The sequence below is a fragment of the Gekko japonicus genome, unplaced genomic scaffold, assembly GCF_001447785.1.
Source record: "Gekko japonicus isolate JY-2015 unplaced genomic scaffold, Gekko_japonicus_V1.1 scaffold718, whole genome shotgun sequence".
Taxonomy (NCBI): domain Eukaryota; kingdom Metazoa; phylum Chordata; class Lepidosauria; order Squamata; family Gekkonidae; genus Gekko; species Gekko japonicus.
The window spans coordinates 697,004-715,898 of NW_015161425.1; the positions used below are offsets into that span (position 1 = coordinate 697,004).

General features: G+C 40.0%; 1 protein-coding gene across 1 annotated transcript in view; it reads right to left on the reverse strand.

Moving 5' to 3' along the window:
• MRPS9 (mitochondrial ribosomal protein S9) overlaps positions 1-18,895 on the reverse strand; it is a 47,976-nt gene that overhangs the window by 4,480 nt on the left and 24,601 nt on the right. Inside the window, exons 3-9 of the mRNA XM_015428570.1 lie at positions 18,406-18,468; positions 18,285-18,315; positions 16,807-16,886; positions 11,025-11,110; positions 7,392-7,467; positions 4,621-4,789; positions 2,131-2,239 (exon numbers count right to left, since the gene is read on the reverse strand). Coding sequence (XP_015284056.1) covers positions 2,131-2,239; positions 4,621-4,789; positions 7,392-7,467; positions 11,025-11,110; positions 16,807-16,886; positions 18,285-18,315; positions 18,406-18,468 — 614 coding nt within the window. The remainder of the gene's footprint in view (positions 1-2,130; positions 2,240-4,620; positions 4,790-7,391; positions 7,468-11,024; positions 11,111-16,806; positions 16,887-18,284; positions 18,316-18,405; positions 18,469-18,895) is intronic.

Below are 18,895 nucleotides of genomic sequence, written 5' to 3' on the forward strand. Positions count from 1 at the left end.
TGAACGGACCACTCTGGAGCTAAAATAGACATGCTACGAGGTCACAGACCTCTTTAAATGCCTGGAATAGCGACAACAAGGGAGACCATTACTAAAAATGTAAGAACAATTAATATGATACATAGACCACTAAAACATTTTCTAAGATAGGCTCATTTCCGAGGACAGAAATGACCAAAGTGATTCTCCTGAAAAATAAGCAGATCATAGTACAGGCCTCCACAAATGGTTTAGTGTAATTTGCATAGTCGTCTCACACGAGCTCTTTACAGTTATTTGCAGAACAATCCACTTCAAACACTGATATGAAAGGATTAGCACACATTCGCTTACTGGTTGCTTTCAAAGCGTTCTAGGAGTCAGACCCATGTGAGGTCCTTAAAGAAGTTGTTTGAGAAGTTGAAAACCCTTCCACAATCGAGTGCAAAGAGTCCCACATATGGGAGAAAAGGAGTGTGTGGTCTATTCAGAAGTACTCCATTTCTGTCAGTCTACTAGTTTGTGCGAGAATTTTGGCTCATGCCTCAAGGTCTTGACTCTACATTGCAGGCAAAAGCTGTTCAGTCTTATAGTTTTGGCAGAGGATATGCTGGGGAAAGACCTCCACAGGGGTCACCCAGGGTAGGCAGGGAAATTGCACTTGCTAAGCAATCCAATATACTAAAAACCAACAACCAAAACCAGCCACAGAGAGCAATAAAGTAATCAGAACAGATTCAAGCACAGTTAAACAAAGGGAAAGATATGATGCAAAAATATATGATCCATTTGGTTCCTTTGAAGGACACAAAACTCTAAGCCTCAACACCACAAGATGTAAAGGACTTGAGGCTCAGGAGTACAAAAACAAGTTAGCAGAGAGTGTGCATCGTTCCACTGACTATCAGCATATGAAGAACAGGGAAAAGTGAAAATCTGGCTCTGAATGTGTGATTACATTTTAGAAGCTTAAGAGCATTAGCAATGAGGACAGCTCCCCTGCCTCCAAAACCCCCCCAAAAAACCAGGATCCGAGAGCTGAGAGTTACATTTGTCACTGCAGCTCAATTCTCAATGCTTTTGAGTTTCTGGGGGATGAAGGTACAATTGGGAGACCTCTGATTAGCAACCATGCAACCTTTTACTTTCCCCTCAGCATAGGCTTGTGAATTACCAGTAGTGTTCTCCTGCAACAGCAACATCATCATGCATTTATTTCTATGTGCTTACGTGCTCTGCCGTGTTACAGAAACGTAATGAAGGAGGCGACAAATATGCCACCTCTTCCCATCAAGCATACCGCATATGCAGAAGTGCTCACAATAGAAACAAGAAGCTCTGGGGGGCAGAATCTCATAGATCAGTGATGGCGAACCTTTTAGCGACCGAGTGCCCAAACTGTGACCCCAAACCCACTTATTTATCGCAAAGTGCCCACACGGCAATTTAACCTGAATACTGAGGTTTTACTTTAGAAAAAACAACTCCTACATTAACTTAAGATGATCCAAACATAGTAAGGAAAGCAATCCCAAATGCTTTCAGTTACTTAAAATTATTTGGCAGAGAATTTGACACTTTAATGATGGCCTGGGCCTGGCTGGGGTGATGGCAAGCGTGCCCACAGAGAGGGCTCTGAGTGCCACCTCTGGCATCCGTGCCATAGGTTCGCCACCACTGTCATAGACCCTTTGCATGCTGGGAGAGGGATGGATTCAGAAGAATTCTGTTCTACAGATGCTGCAGAACTTCCCTGGAGAGGCTGGTAGTGAGGACATAATCTATAAGGCTGTGACGTAAAGAGGCTGGAGACTGAAAACTTGGGGAGAAGAAAACACGGGGGTGGGGGGATTCAGAGTCAATTGGCCGACAAGAGGGTCCGATCCTGACCCCTATCAGTGACTGCTCCCCTAGCATGTTCAACTCTGCCCTCCACATTTTTCTGACCTTTGTGTGAACACTGAATTGTTTTGCTTCTGTTAGGGATGAATGGTGATGCATACATATCACTGCAGCTCTTGAGGGTCATGAAGCTGGGAATGAGATTAAGAAAATATCTACAGCCTTGGTGTTATCAGAAAGCCTCCTTGAATTAAAAAAAAAATGCTGAGAAACAGATAAAAACAAACTCTTCAACTTATATGCACTCACCTGTCCTGCAACACAGGGAAGAAAAACACATAATTATCTCCATTTATGGTAATTTTTCCACTTCCCCTGTCATAAAGGGTAACAGTTGCTCTGGCTGTCTTTCGACGGCCTTGAAAGAAAACACACACACACTTATTATATATTCATTTCTTTTAGCATTTCAAATTCCATATATGGCAAGCTGGGGATGGGAACATCCTAGGAAAAGTGGATCTTCTCTTCCATAGATTATTTACACCAAGACTGTCATGTAACATCCTTTCCAGGAGAGGCGGGACCAAGGCTGCAGCTACTTTTCTAAGCACATTTTCTACTTGAGGACCAATAAAGGGCAAAAACAAGCACTCTCATCATGGAACCGGATGCTGAACCTGAGGCTCAGCTGATAAGTACCAAATGTCAGTCTTCTAGCAAGTCTCTTGCCTTTGAGCAAGTCTGATTTAGGTCATGAGGAAAGAGTAGTAAGACAGAGTGTGTTCTCACAGCCACCAGCTGGGGGCTGTTACTAGTTTTAGGTATGGGAAACTGACCATTAAGTAGGGAAATCTCTAGCTGCTGGAAAACCCAATGGTAATGGCTGAAAGCCCTCCCTTCTCACATCAAAGCACAGACACTTGTAACCCTTCTACAACCTCAGCAAATCTTTCCTTCTTTTCACAAGTAGTTGTAGCTAAAACTGCTGAATAGATTTTACTAGCCAAAAAGAGATAAGTACAAAATTGGTGTATAGTCTTCGGTGGTGGAAAAAGCTCGATAATGAACAACATCTTATACAACTACCATTGCTATGAATACTCCCCCCCCCCACAGGGAAGCATGCTCTGAGAATTCAAAATGGCAGCCAACGTCTAAAACAGAGAAACTTATCAATGAACAGGTTTCCTCAGAGCTGCACGATACACAGAACTGTGCCTCAAAAGTGATCCACAAACCTGTTGAACTGGAATACTGCACTAGGTTTTAAGTCACAACTAAAAATCAGAACACAATGGCATAGTTTCTGCATCCAGATTCAGTTTTCAACCTGTAGGATTCTAGAGCAGTATGAAGAAAAAACTGAACTTTGGGACCAATTTTATAGTGAGGGACTAGGAACAACTGTTAGTGAAGAAAACATTAACACAAAATTTGTAAAAGGTCATATATGCACACGGGGAGCCATGGATAAGCAGCAACTCCAGGAAGGAGTTTTCTGCTCATGAAAGGAATCCTTCCTGGAGTGGAAAAGCATTTTTCTATGCCACTTGTATCTATATCCTTCAAAAATATATCTTTTCTTTGTCTACACTGTAAAATGCGTATTTTGTAGATTACTACTATCATAAAATGGCACATAAATTCATGGTTTTTAACATATATTCATGTGTTTTAGTCATCCGGTATGAAAATAAAACTTCTAAACATTGTGGTGGTAATCCATGATTGCTCTTAATATAAACAGCACTAAAACAGAAGTTGTTAAAATCTTAGCCATAATGAATAGATCTTATTATTGCTCCGAGTCACTGTTGTATTAAAAATTGGGTTGGCTTAAAGGTGAAATCTGAACAGATGATTTTGATCATGGCAAAGTATAATTAATATGTTAACTTAAATGTCATTTTTAAAAAACCATGTAAGAAGCAATATTTGCATTTCTGTGCAAAAGGTGGACCATAAAGGAAGCAAATAAATATACATTAGGTCCTGCAGGAGGAAAAACGATCCGAAGCAGATGTTTAATAACCAATTTCTGATTAAAACCTAAGCAGAACTACTTCTTGATCTAAATATGTTTACTCAGAAGTCAGTCCTACTGATCTGAATGGGACTTAATGTCTAGCAAGTTTCCTGAGGATTACAGCCCGAGAGTCTTGTGTGGCATCCACAACAATATTGTCAGCCGTCAAGGCATGGTTTCCGCCAGTGAGAGGCAGGGGGAGACATCGGGGCCCTTTCCGAAGAGTCTTCCGCCCTTTGACCGAGGAGTCAAGAAGCCAGGCCTGGCAGGAACCACAAGGTGGCTTGCATGCCTCGCTCAGGCCTGGGGTCAGCTTGGCCAGCACCACAGAACTGGGCCCAGCCAGGCAACTGGTATCATGCACTCAGTCAGAGTTTTCCCAGGCAGAGGCTGCTGGGGGGAAGGAGGGAAAGCTGAAGATGGGGGTGGTGGTGGTGGAAGGGGTGCAGATAAAAGTAGTTTGGCTAGTGGGTGGAAAAAAATAAAGCAGGAGATGGGGGGGAGGCTGTGGGGGCTTTCAGAAAAAGGGAAGAGGAAAAATAGTGGGGGAAGGGAAATGAGTTGCCCCCCACCAGTCCTTGTGGGTCCTCCACTATCATCAAACAGATATAACAACATCTAATAGAGTACAGTACCTAGAGCAGGTATTTGCTGTGGAACAAAATTTAGTGTCACACAACGGACAGCCAGGCCAACACTGGAGTACATTTTACTTTTTAATCCCTAAATATATCCCTTTCCACATTAAGGAAAAACAAGAAAAAAATCACCTTCTCCAGTGCTGAAGGCCACTCCTCGTTCATCATATTTCAAGGGTTCAATTACCTGTTTTTCAGATTGCACAGGTAATTGCTTGCGGAATTTCAGCACATAATCTGCTTCGATGCCATAGCATGGCAATGTCGCTAATCTTTCCAGCAGTTTAATACAGCGAAAATACTGGAGACAATAAAAATTCATTAAGGGGTGGGGGTGCAAGTGTAATTGCATTTGCCAACAACTTCTATTTTTACATGCTTGATCTTTTTGGTTCTGCTTTATTGAGAACTTTGACAGGATGACACTTCGACATTTGCATGCTGCTTTCAAAACAACATGCAGATGTATAATTTTCTATGCGAGTAAAGATACTTCACTCCTTTTTTCACCCTAGCAACAAATGAATCTGCAGTTCAAAATATAACCAACTCCTTTGTAATACAGGATTTACCACATTAGAATGAAGTTCATCTTAATTTTAAAAGAAACGTTTAGTGGCTGTCGAAATGGAATACACTTTGAAAAAACAGTAATGGGCAAGCTAGTTTCCAGTAAGCTGATATGCACATTGAAATGGAAATAATTTTATTTTACTAAACGCCACTTCTGAGGTGATTATATTTCATAATACACAGAGGAAAAGTGTGTCTATGCCGTTGGTTGTTCAGTTGGAGTTACTTTAATGTTTATGATTTCCTTTAAAAACCAAACAATCAAGCTTTTCAAAAATTCAAGAGATACTTGACTTAAAGGGCAACCTCTTGAAATAAATTATCCTTTGCTACTGTGTGCTTTTTTACTTACATCTTGAACATGTGACTAGAAAGTAAAATGCCTCACTGATAATACGTGGGCTTAGTACTAAGTCTTATTTGGATTTTTATCTCCCCCCGGGGAGGGCCTGGGCAACTGAGAATTAAAGAGGTAGCTGTGACCTTCCACAACGGGCAAACATTTCTGAGGAGATGGAAATTCACCTTGCAAGTTGGTAAAGAGAGGCCCACCCACTAAACAATGATTCAGCACCAAAGGAAAGATCAAGATGTGTAGCCGTGTTAGTCTGTCTGTAGCAGCAGAAAAAAGCAAGAGTCCAGTAGCACCTTAAAGACTTAACAAAATTTGTGGTAGGGTATGAACTTCCAAGAGTCACTGCTTACTTTTTCAGATATTGAAGAAGTGAACTGTGACTCACAAAAGCTCATACCCTGCCACAAATTTTGTTAGTCTTTAATGTGCTACTGGACTCTTTTCTACCACCAAAGGAAAAGTTAGACATGGTACATAAGCCAGAGAGCATAAACACCAGAATGTTCCTGGCTGTGTTTTCTTTAATAGATAAACTCTTATTTGGGAGAGGCAGAAGGAAAATCTTTTTTATGGAGTTCAAGTTGTTCCCTCAGAAAGACTGTCCAAGTTTCTTGTTATCTGTCATAAAACCATATAGTTGTGGGGTGAGTGACCAAAACACACCCTGTACAATGGTAAAGGAGTGGAAGAGGGGCAGTCTAAAGGAAACAACTAACACACCAGGAGTATCACCTTGGTACAGTGTAGTACAAGCAAGCCATCGGTGTTTGCTAGGCGGAAAAGTGGTCATGGTTGCTTGTGGCTGCTAAAAAGAACTGAAATGGGAGGAAAAGGGCTTCAGGGCACGAGAGCAGCAAGGTTGGTAAGATGTTAAAAACAACGGGGAACAGAGGTCACAGGCCAGTGCTCAGATGACAGAAGCCAGAAGAGGAGCCACCACAAAATGAAGTCTTTGCTGTGCTCACAGTAGCAGAGAGATTATTGGCATGAACTGGTGCAACAGCCAGGCATATATCAATGGGACAAGAAGTAATATGCTTCTTACATGGGAACAGGGGTCATTTCGTAGAAAAAGAGCTAGGGGGACTCATTAGCATAACTCATTAGCACATGCCACACCCCCTGACATCACCGGAAGTGTGTCCTCCCCACAGCCGGCGGCGACCTCCAGCGGGCACCAGCAGGGAGCTCCAGGCCCCGCCCTCCCGCACCTCACCCGGGGGGATGGCGTCCCCCCGCGTCCCCCCCCCAAATGACCCCTGCATGGGAAAAGGAAATCACTGCCACTCCCTTCCATTAAGTGAGGGGTCTTGCTCCAGTGGAAGGGGGGCTGTGGGATCCAACTCAGTGTACATATAAAACTAGTTTGCTCTTTCTCTGATGATTACAAAAGAGGATCTCTGTGGAAATGGGAAGGTTACAGGGTCCCCGTATTGTATGGGGCAGTGGTTGTGCGTCGGCAGCAGGGAGGGATTGACATTTTTAGTAAAATCTAACACTCATAACTAGATTTTATATGCAATGTATTTGATATGAATTATTATGGACAACTTGAAACTTTGGTCTCATATTAAGTGGTATAGAATTTTATTTGGAAATTGTACTGAAGATGGTTTAACAGACACACGGCCCATGTGTACTAATTACAGCAATGCATTCTAAGCACTGGTGAGTCCTTGAAATTTATAACTGCAGTTCCTTGTATATTGTGATAACTTGTTTCTTTTGAACCTATAAAGTGACACACGAAATTTATGTGACATTCAACAGGAATCAAGAGGTGTGGGTATATGTGATTTTATACACAAAGACATACATATATGGAGTACACAAATATTTTGAGAGAGGTTTACTGAAAACGTAAGTAATCCCCATCTCTGAGGAGGACACTTTTTTTCTGAATTCTTAAAGCAACCACTAGTCGCTGTTCCATTAGGTTACAGGGTTCATTAAATAAAGAAGATTAATTACTCACATCTTGATCTGACAGTTTTTCTACTAGCATTTCTTCCAATTCCTCCTTAATCAGCCATCTGCTGCCAATCAGGTTGCTGTTTAAAATATCACATATATTCTCTTTTTAACTAATCATGCAATTAGAGTTAGATTGCTAAGGACCACACACACAGTCACACTTCATTTAGAAATACACCTTTTGCTTTGAAAAGTAAAAGTTACACTTTCAAACTTACCCTCCTCAAAAACCCTACCCCCCAAAATCTAACAAAGTAGTAGATGTAACTTTACAAATTAATGGATCAACAGATAATTTTGTCTAAAATGCATTTAAGGCTCATCTTCAGCAGGTTTCTAAGACAGAAAACATATTAAATGTTTACACTCGTAATGCATTGGAATCTGCTACACAAAGTTTCAACAAAAACAAGACTACAACCTTCAAAATGAAGTCTTATGGGAGTGGAACATCATATTGAGTTCTGCTTTGATCCAAGACAGGCTAGTTGCTGGTCTGGTCTATTCTAGCATGAAGTTAGTCACATTCAAGGTAGCATAGGGTTGAATTTGCCACATTTTTAAAACTAAGATTCCAAGGCCTTTTGAAGGCAAGGCAAGCTAGTGTGCATTGCAGACCTTGTATGCACCTGACATGGAGTGGAATGATCAACACCCCCTGGAGTTGATGCTGGAGATGAGCCCCATCCCCTAGAGTTGGATTCGACTAGCCTTCGAGCAACGGAAACCTTTACCTTTACCTTAAAAAGTCTTGACTACAGTCTTTTCAATGTCTTCCAACTTTATCATCAGGATTCATGCTGCCTATCAGTCCCCTGAGCCTCTTCTCTACTCCCTCCTCTGATTTCGGATTCCCTTTGACTCTACAGTTCATTACTGTAGTAACCAAACTGTTCTCTGACAGACGCATCTTGAAACCTTTCTTCAACCAGTCTTCCTTAAAGTTCTGTCTTTGTCTCACTTCTAAATTCCTTCGGTTGTTTTCTCTTTACTATAAAGCCTATCTTTGAGGAAAAGATAAATATAGCCCAGCCCAAATTCGGATCAATTCAGTATCCATTTCCTGTCCCCTCCCCTCCATTTGCCTTGACCCAATCTTTTCCTAATTCCTTGACTTCTCTTTTCCTTTCTTAAGCCTACTTTCTCAATCTTGTGATGAAGTGACCTCTCATCACACAGATAATGTTGCACAAAGTGCACAGTTTTGGAAGACAAAATCTTAATTTCGCACTTTGCTAAATTTGCTAACCTAAAACAGCCTTCCTAGATAGGCAAAAAGCTCTATATCAAATTCTTCTAGCTGGCCTTCAACGTGCCTGCCTAGGAGGATGCCAACTGATAACACCAAGCAGCCAACAGAACAAAAGCAATTTTTACTGTACCATCAGGACCTAAAGGAATGCAATGAATTCACAGAAATTGCTAAAATACTGTGCATTCTCCATAGTCAGAACTGAGATAATTATGATGGTGTTTAAAGGAGGAACATTTATTTGAGAGCAGTTCAGAATTGAGGTAAAACATTTAGGAAAGAATGTTTGATTTCTGATAAGAACACTGGCTCTTCTCTGGTAGAAGTCATTTGGCTAGCTTACGAAAGAAGAAAGTCTTTTAAAATGTGACTTAAAAAGACTAAAAAGAGCTGCGGTGGCTCAAGTGGTTAAGACGCTGAACTGCCGGCTGTGGAAGGTCAGTAGTTCAGCAGTTCGACACCCGGGTGCCGCATGACGGAGTGAGCTCCCGTCTCTAGTTCCAGCTCCTGCCAACCTAGCAGTTCGAAAGCAAGAAATTGCAAGTAGATAAATAGGGACCACTTCGGTGGGAAGGGAACAGCATTCTGTGCGCCTTGGTGTTTAGTCATGCCAGCCAAATGACCACGGAAACGTCTTCGGACAGCGCTGGCTCTTCAGCTTTGAAACGGAGATGAGCACCGCAACCCTAGAGTCGGATTCGACTGGCTTTCAAGCAAGGGAAACCTTTACCTAAAAAGACTAGAATCTGAAATCTGGTAACTAGGATTATTTTAGTTCTCTTTATTACATCACAGAGGTTTTAGAGTTACAGAAAGGAGATCGTCTTATTGTTTAGTTTCTTTCCCTTTCTTTGGTAGCTGTTCGACAATTCTTGCTCAATTCTTTTTGTGGCCAATGACTTCAATTAAATAAATTTTTCTTTTTTTAAAATTTTGGTGCCATTGTGGTCATTCTGAAACCACATAAAAAGCCTAAATTTAGTATATTCCACACAAGGGACCAAGAAAGTTCTAAAAAATGTAAACAAGATTCTTCAAAGAGACAAAAACACATAGAATCGCTTATAGGGGCTCTTCTGCCACTGTTATCACTTACTGTTTAAGTATACAGGTAACTTTTAAAATTTCTATTTTTATCTCTTCCTATAATATTACAGAACCTCTTACACCCAGATTTTTCTAACATTGGCTTTACTTTGCAAAATCTTCACCTTCCCATGCAAATCCACTTAAAGTCTACTTCCAAATGTCCATATAGCTATCTGTTCTGTGCTGTCCATTAACTCTCCTTCCTCTTCCACCCCTGTTGCTCTGTTACTAAACCTTATTTTCTTACTTTTTTTTGGTAAGCCTATTTTTGAACAATGGGTTAGATCCCATGAACTAATCACACCCAAACTTTCCCAACTTCTCCTTTGTTTTAGCAGCTCTGTGACCTATAACCTGATGTGCATGTGTTTATGAGGGAAGCCATGTCACAGGACCCTCACAGACAAAATTGTTATGGGGTGCACAACGGTTGTACTGAGTAGCAGGAACTGGGTCAAAGTCACTGTTACTTCCTTCTACCAGCAGTTTCTGCCAGCAAAAAAAAAGCCAGGAAAAGAGGAAACCGGGGGGGGGGGGGGGATTTCACCTAATTCTTCTAGCTCAAGGCCTTTTGTTTATGAGGCTTCCACAAACCTCAGCATCAAGTTTTTATAGATCTTCACTTGATCTTAGCCAAAAGGCTGAGAAACAATATAGCAACACTGGAAAGATAAATGCCCACCTCCAGTTATTCAATGGACTGAGGACATCACAACTTTACCAGCATTTGAAAGTATGGTACACAGACAACAATTGGGCATGAACATACTTTTAGATAGTTGGAAACCTTTAACAGATGTTAATCTGTTGACTTGCCATCATTTTCGTTATTTTTTTGCTTTCCGTTTGGCATAATTAAAAATTAGTATAAAATAACAATGTTTTTATAGATCGCGGGAGATTGCAGGAGGTAAGAACAGTCAGGAATGATTCATATCTGTGAGCACCTTTAGTTTGCCATTTGTAGAAATCAGCCCAATATCCCTCTGATATTAAAAAATATTAACCAAGTTACCAGAACAGCTAGGCCTCTCACCTGAGCACCAGTTTCTTTTTTCCCAGTAGTTACCTGGCTGAAAATTTTAAAGCGCTATTAAAACGTCCGATGGACATAATATTGTTTTATTATTATGTTAGTAAGTGCAACATATTATATGGAATTGTGTCAATGGATTCTCCAGGAAAATGGCACCCTACAGAATGATGTGTTTTTAATCGAATTAAAAATGCACCTGCTCCACGCTCCCTCTCCCCAACATCAACATTACCATTATGGTCTCAAAGGCAACTTACAAGTGGTCTTTGATCTCTGGAACTACTCCTTGAGCACACATTTGATCTTGGTGTGCCTGAATACGCAGTAATTTACCATACATTTCCTACAACAAACGAGAAGAATAAAAAGGGAGAATTCCCAGTTATTTTCAAGCATCAGATGGAACCCAACTGCAGGGAAATAGTACTCTGGCAAGGGTACCTTTCTTATACCTGATGTTTGCAAAGTATGTCATCCACCACTGAGCCATGGCTTCTTTCCATTGGAGCAATGTCAGACAGACCCCTTTTTTAATTACATTCATGTTACATACTGCTATGTGACTGTGGACACCTAAGATTAATCCTGCCCAAAGACAGAAATAGCCAAGTTCACACTGTAGTTATAGTATATTTAGCGGTAAGGAATCAGAGAGTTCTGCTCCACAGAAAATGACTCCTTATGTAAGAGAAAGAGATTGCAGGGCACAACCCAGTTTGTTTAATCAAGATTGATAAAAAATTATATCGAACAACAACAAAAATCAGCAATGTTGCCCATTGTCTGAAAGAAATAACACTGTCTTCTCTTTGGACCTGCCAGTGAACTGTCTCAAACTGGCAATTCACACATCACATTTTTTTAGTCTAAGAATTAAATGTGAATTGTAGTTTGTGATGGATTGCAAAGAAAAGCAGGCTTTTTAAAATGCTGCTTGTGTCAGAAAGTCAGGGAGTTCAAGAGTTAATCTTCCCTGGAGAGAACAGCTTATGTGATTGGCTGCTCTACTCACTCTATGATTGGCCAGCATCAGCTGAGAGAGGAAATAAAACAGCTGATCTGGAGGGAAAAGATGGGTTCGCCTTTTGGTCTCGGTCTGAAATCTAATGTCTGGATCAGTAGCGAAAGGGTTTGGCTTCTGAGGGATGACACTTTGGGAGCCAGTGATTTCTGTCAGGGAATTGTCAGGAAAGTGCTTCTATAGAGAGAAAAATAAGGACCCCATTGTCTTAAATATACTAGACCTACTCTGAGGGAGAATTTAGATTCTCAGTCAAGAGGGGGTTTGAATAACAGGATTTTCCCTTCATTGCAATGAAAGCTAAAGGTCGGATAATTTGATTTCTTGCTTAATAGAACTTCTTTAGCATTTGAATTTGAGATCCTTTAAAAAGGACGCAATTTCTAATGGACCCTTTTCTCTGGAAAGGTCAACCCGGAACCTGGGAAATTCCCCAATACAGTTTAAGAGCTCTGCCCCTTTTTTGCAAGGTTGCTGATTCTCAAGAATTGTAATTTAGAACAGAGGTAGACATGCAGAATGAAAGGAGAATGCTCCGGCTTTAAACCTCTAAAGATTCAGAAAGCTTCAGATAATACAGCTGGCATGACAATTTATCCCATAATGATTCTGATGGCATGGAGACTGGACAGCTACTTCCCCCAATGTCATATCAGCTAACTTCTGACTCAGAATACATTTTGAAATTTCATAATTTATTCAGCTTGAAACACTTGGACTTTTGCAAAGTGCAGATATATTTTGGGACTGACAGCCCAAGTTTTTACGTTTCTATCTTCACCAGGAGAGCTGGAAGCCCTTTTTTAAAATGATACTGCACCAGATATTACATTCTGTGGAGTTGTGGTCTCAATTCATTTTACTGTCCAATTATAAGGTTGTATAGATTTGCTTAGGACAAGGTAGTAATAACACCGTATTACCGGGACATGGGATATATGAGATGTTTCATTTTATCTCTGCCACACCAACTTATTCTGCCCCAGTAAGTTGCAGATGTATTACAGACGAGAGCTTTTTAAAGAAAAAAAAAATAACCAGCAGGCTACATTTGAGAAGTTTTTGCCTACTACATTCTATCCCCATTTTTATTTTTTGTCCATTTCTCAAACACTTTGGTGGTTCTTAAATTTATGAATGTGTATAGCTGTAAACGTAGGCATGTGCAAAATTGTTTGCAGGAGAACAGATCAATGGACAGGATAATGATACGTGCTATCTTGCAAAGTTATATGAATCTGGGGAAAACATATCACCTGGCAAACATTCACATCTGAAACATTTCAGGGGAAAAAACCTTCTGTTTTCAAAAAGTATAGGTGTTGTTTTTAAGAAGCAAAACCCACAGTCATAAATATACATGCCTTAGCTGTTATACAGTAGGTTTTCTAATTATATATATATATATATATATATATATATATATATATAGTCACACAATGAAGGACTGAATCTTTGATCTTGTCAATTAACAAGGTTTAACCGATTTTAAAGATGCACGGATCACAGGACTGGATGCTTGAAACATACCCTGGAAGAACACCCCATGCCTTTTGCAGATAGTTTTCTTGTTATAAATTGGGAGGGGTGTGTGGGGGAACTGATGAAGAAGTTTGTACATGAACAATATCTAAAACACTAGACATGAAATTTTATGTTACTGTTCCTTGGAAAGAACATATATTTAAACTGATGTATTTTAAATTTTTCTTAGCATTCTAGGTTAATTGATTGATGGGGGGTAGAAAAGTGTGAAATGTGAAGAGATCCACTAATTTGTTACGTACAGCTGGACACAGCCAGCATGAAATATGTCACCTTCCCCATGCTATGGATAAGGCACTGACGCATATTCCATAACAGAAGCGTGCACAACATTTTACAGTCTTCTTATGTAAGCCTGAGGAGTTGAAGGGTTAAGTCTTCTCAGTGTGCATTTGACTCAAATGTAACTTCTGCAACACCCCAAAAAAACTGTATTCAACAAGCCGCAAATAAAGGTGAAAAAGGAGACTACAGAAGGTGCTGAAGTTATAATGCCTTAATATTCAAGTCATATATGAAAAGGAGTTGAAGATGGATGGCAGAAGGTGTGGGCATTACAAGGATATCTAACTTTAGAGGTTACAGTTACCTGCCAAAGTGGCACAGATTTATTAGTTCCCTCTGTTGGAATTCATAAAAACCAGTAAGTCAGAAAGCTAATATACATTTAGGCAAAACTTCATCCATTTTTAATATGTTACAAATTACAGAAGGCTGACTGGGCAGGAAACAAAAAATAATGTGGAATTTTCCATTTACCTTTCCGAAGTAGCACTTCTGACCCTAACAAGAATTTCTCTAATTCTTATACATGGGGTTCAGAATCTTCTCTCTGTACCCCTACTTCAGAACACTAGAAATTATTTACACCATGATTTTTAATAAGGACATTTGCAGATATCATAATACTACTCAAGCGAACTTTTAAAACCTCTTATAAAAAACTTACATTTGTTTGTCAAATGGATTTCACGTGAGGATGGCTTAATCAAGTGGAAAGGGGAGCAATTCTTTGAGAAAGGTTCCATCTCAGGAAAACCTTACATACATTTTCAAAGCTAACCAACAGCTAAAGTTGTTCTCCTTGTACATTTTTTTTAATTTCTTCATTATGATGGAATGCAACAAAACATCTTGCCCTTGGGTTGCTCCATTTCAGCCAAAACAAATGCAAATGGCCTGTCAGATGACAGCTGCTTTGATAAGGCTTCTTTACAAGACCTGCATGCTTTACTTTTTTCCCGTGAAACTTGGGATGAAAGGCAGAAGGCAGGAAGAGAATTAATGTAGCATACAGTCTAAAGGCAATGCTACAACCGTGATTAAGTAGAAAAGCTAAAAGGCACAGATTTTCCACAGCCTCTCTGCGTGCAACCCATCCGTGTAACAAGTTGACAGGCCTAGCGCGTCAGCTCCATCATCCCCTCCGACAGCTAAAACGCAGCGCTGCATCCCTTTTCAGAGAAAATTTGCGTCTGCACCATGAAGCGTTGTACATTATTTCTTAGCACTGCGGGGGGCTCAAGTCCATATGGAACCTTCACAAATATTACCACAGATCAAACCAGCGGCGTTTCGAGGCAGATTTGACATACCTATTTAAATGAACAGTAGGGGTCCTCAGGCTGCCTCAGGCTGTGCAGGAGAAAACCTCTCTAGAAAGCCTCCACTGCAGCTCCATTACTCAGCAAAGACACACTCTACATTTATCATTCATTTCATTTCTGCCAGGGCAAGAAGCTCATTTGCCCAAGGTCAACCCAAAGAAAAAAAATTCTTCTCTTCTCCCTCTAAAATAAATAAATAAATGTACCTGATAAGTGGGGATTTTGTCCCTTTGGGTGTGTAGAGTACAAACACACAAGATCATTCTAAAAAAATACCAGTAAAGCTGATCTTTTTATAGAAGAAGCCCTATAAATGCGACTGCATCCTTTCCCTCACCCCAGCAATAGATAATGAGGGAAACAAGGTTTTGGCACTGTCCCCATACTAAATAAGTTGTTAGTACAAACATGGGCACTTAAGTCAACAGTTTTTCTCTCAAAGTCTTCAAACAATACCTATGGTCCAAACAGCATGAATATGTTATTTGTTTCAAGAACCCCAGTTCAGGCTTTTAACCTTAGTCACAAAGCACCTCATAGGATTACCTAAGACTGCCTTGCTGGCTGTTTTGACAAGTGGCAGCTGTAAAAGCATAGTGAATCTGAACACAGGCGCTCGATGTTTAGAGTAACAGATGTCTATCGAGCATTTCTCCGAGAATCCCTGAACTTTACTGTGCAGCACTCATCTTGCACAGCCTATTTGACTGACCACCTATTTCTTAAAACAGCTGGGAAACTTTGCACAAACCATGGACATTATATACCAGTGTATGGAGGCCATTGTCCAAAAGACTACAGCCATAACACAACTGTACTGTTTTCCATTCATCACCCAATTAATGATGGGGGGGAGGGACAGTCTTGTATTCATCCGTCAATCTCTTTTTACAATCCATGGAAAAATGGACTTCATACCGAATCAGTACAGTTGCCCAAGAATGAGGCTAGGGATACTTTACAATTCACAAAAACAAAAATCTGATGAAAATATAAGTTCATCAGCTACAGTCCCCTAGTGTGCTAGATGGGAAAGGCAAGGGAAGACAAACTCATGGTGACAAGTTTCAAACCCAAATTACAGATTAGTGGACAAAGCCCCCATAGAAACATTCTTTCCCCTACTCTCAAGACTAGGACTGCCCCTCTGGATTCAGAAAACTAAAACACAATGCCTAAACCAGATGGGAGGGCTGGCAACACTAAATAAGTGGTTACTCCTTGGCAGCCACTCAGATCCAGGAAGCAGAAAGTTGGTAGCATCTTAATTAAATCACATGATCAGCAGCTATAATTGCTACAAATAAGCTTTACGCAACTCCTAGCTACAGGCACCAAACATCCTAAACTGATTGCTCTAACATAAAAAGCACAGAAAACACAATTTCCTGTTCTATGTTCCTGCAGAGAGCACAGAAGCCTGATTCATAGACCTTGGCCAGAATTAAGGAACCAGTGAAATTGGTTGGCCTTTTTGTGTGGGGACCTCCCCTGCCATCTTTTGCTTAAAGTCTCTTTTCTTTTTCCTTTTATTGTTCTTTTTCTCCTTGCGTATCCCCTTTTTAAAAAACACTGCACTCCTTATACAACAACCCTTTCATTAGAAGTCCCTTCTGCAGTTCTTCTTTATTTGAAGAACAGATTCAAAATGGATTTTGAATTTAACTCGTCATTTACCATAACATAAAACCTTTGAAATCTTATAGATAGTGAACCAGAACACAAACTAAAGCTTAAAAGGTAAATCAGACAGTAATTTCTTAAACTGCTAATTAGTTTCACCTAAGAACAGCATTACAAGGTAGGTATGCACATTATACTGAAAGTAATTTTATTTTGAGCCATTAGAAAAAAATCCCAACTTACGTGCATTAGTGAATAATAAGATTGCTTGCCAGTGTAAAAAAGAAAATGAAATGGACGACCATCTTCATCCCACTGGATTGCTAAAGAAAAGACATTAAAAACAGTAATTATAAAAACCTAGAACAAGCTACAGCCCACATCACCCTCCTTAAATAGGACTAAATATACTATGTGAGGGTTTTTTGCCCTTCACCATTCAGTGGTTTGCACATCAAAATCTCCACAGATAATTTATCCTACTACTTAATCACTCTTAAAGGTTAACAATCCTGTCTGATATGTGACCTAACCTTCTCATTCTTCACTTTAAGCTTATTACCAATCAGCCTGGTCTTAGGGATGATTTAAGCATGCATTTTTTTCCCTTGTGACAATTACCATCATGTCTTCATTCCTTGTGTAACCTTGTTGCCTGTTTCAAAAGCACAGGAGGCTTCCCTACTTCGAACTTTCACCTGGTCTTGTCAATCACTGCCAGAGGGAGAAGGCTGTCTGCACTCCTAGCCCAACTGTATTTAATGGTGGGGAGATAAGAGGCATTTGACCTTTTGTGGGCTGAGGGAATGAGAGAGAGAAGGAGAACAAACTAAGGCAATGCCTTTTTAAGTGCTCCTGCTTTCTAGTAGGAGCTTCTAACTACACAGTCACCACAGATGTGGTGAAATGAGGTGGGAGAGTTCTAAAGTGATAAATTGGAATGCACTACTTCAAGACAGCAGGTGATGGATCTTTAAAATGTTCTGGAACATATAGATCTCCTTGCATATAGTAAACTAGCACAAGAAGTGGCCCCTACTATGCCCTCTACTATGCCAGACCTTATTTGCAAGGAGTTCCCCCTGTAGGGGAACATTCAAAAACAGTACCCGATGAAGAAGGGCAGATTGAAGTAGTCCAGCACATTCTATCACCCTACGGTTCTTTCATCTCATTTAACTGCATGAGTACACCGGGTTCCAGATCCACTTATTTAAGAGGCACTGAATTTCAAAATACGCCTGCTCTGGATATTGGGAATGCAGCCTTAAACTGGCACCAACTGCAAATCTACATGCAGAACTACAGGAAAACCAATACATGCAGAACTACAGGAAACCAATACAGGATTAAATTGGGTTAACACGTACAGATCCAAAAATCAGGCTAAATATACAAAGATGGATGGGGCTAATGATGTTAATCTTTTATCTACTACTTTCAGAAATATACACTCAAACTAAGATTTCAGCGCATTTTAAATGCCAAATTTGGGACTTTTAGGACAAGACAGAAAACTGTCACTAGAGATGATGTTATTACTAATCCCTTGTTAGGAAAGAGGTTTTAAAATACAACTGTTTTTATGTTACTTGCTCTAACTGCCTAGTAAAGGTGACAGCTTCATAAGTTTTTATTATTAAGGGAAAACCAAGAGAAGATAAGAAAAAGAATCAGATACCCAAATACCATACTTAAACATATTTTTTATTTTCACTTACCTCTTTGTTTTGGAAATATTTCAGTGGGATGCTGTTTTTTTAAAGGAAGTAATAAAATCAAGTTAGTAAATTGATAAGGCACACTTGTCTTGATATCAACAGCACTGAATATGGTTCTCACCTTCATTATAGGTCTGGCCCTTTTCTCAAACAAACCAGATGGAAAGAGGTAGGTGATAGCTTTCTGCAGACAAACAGATATTTTGTTAGTTATAACTCTGATTTTATGAAGTGTTAAAATATAGGTGTCTCACAAAAATCTAGCACGTCCAGAAATTTTAGTGTTCAAATTAAATTCTAACCTCCAAATTGTGCTGTTGGCTACATGATTTTCTGCTACTTAATGCTGATAACATTTAATATCAGGGCTGATTCATGTGCTTACACATTCTGCTAAGAAAGCTACACATGTAAATGATTTCCCCTCCATGTGCTTAGACTTTCTTCTCTTAGCAGTGCTACAGGCACATGAAGCTGAAGGGCTTTCAAGACAGGCTTAAAATGCTTTGCCAGAAAAGAACAGCCCTACACCTATTATCTTTCCTCATTTAATCCAACCTATAGTATATCATGATTTCTAACCCATCAACATAACTGGCTCTGATATGATT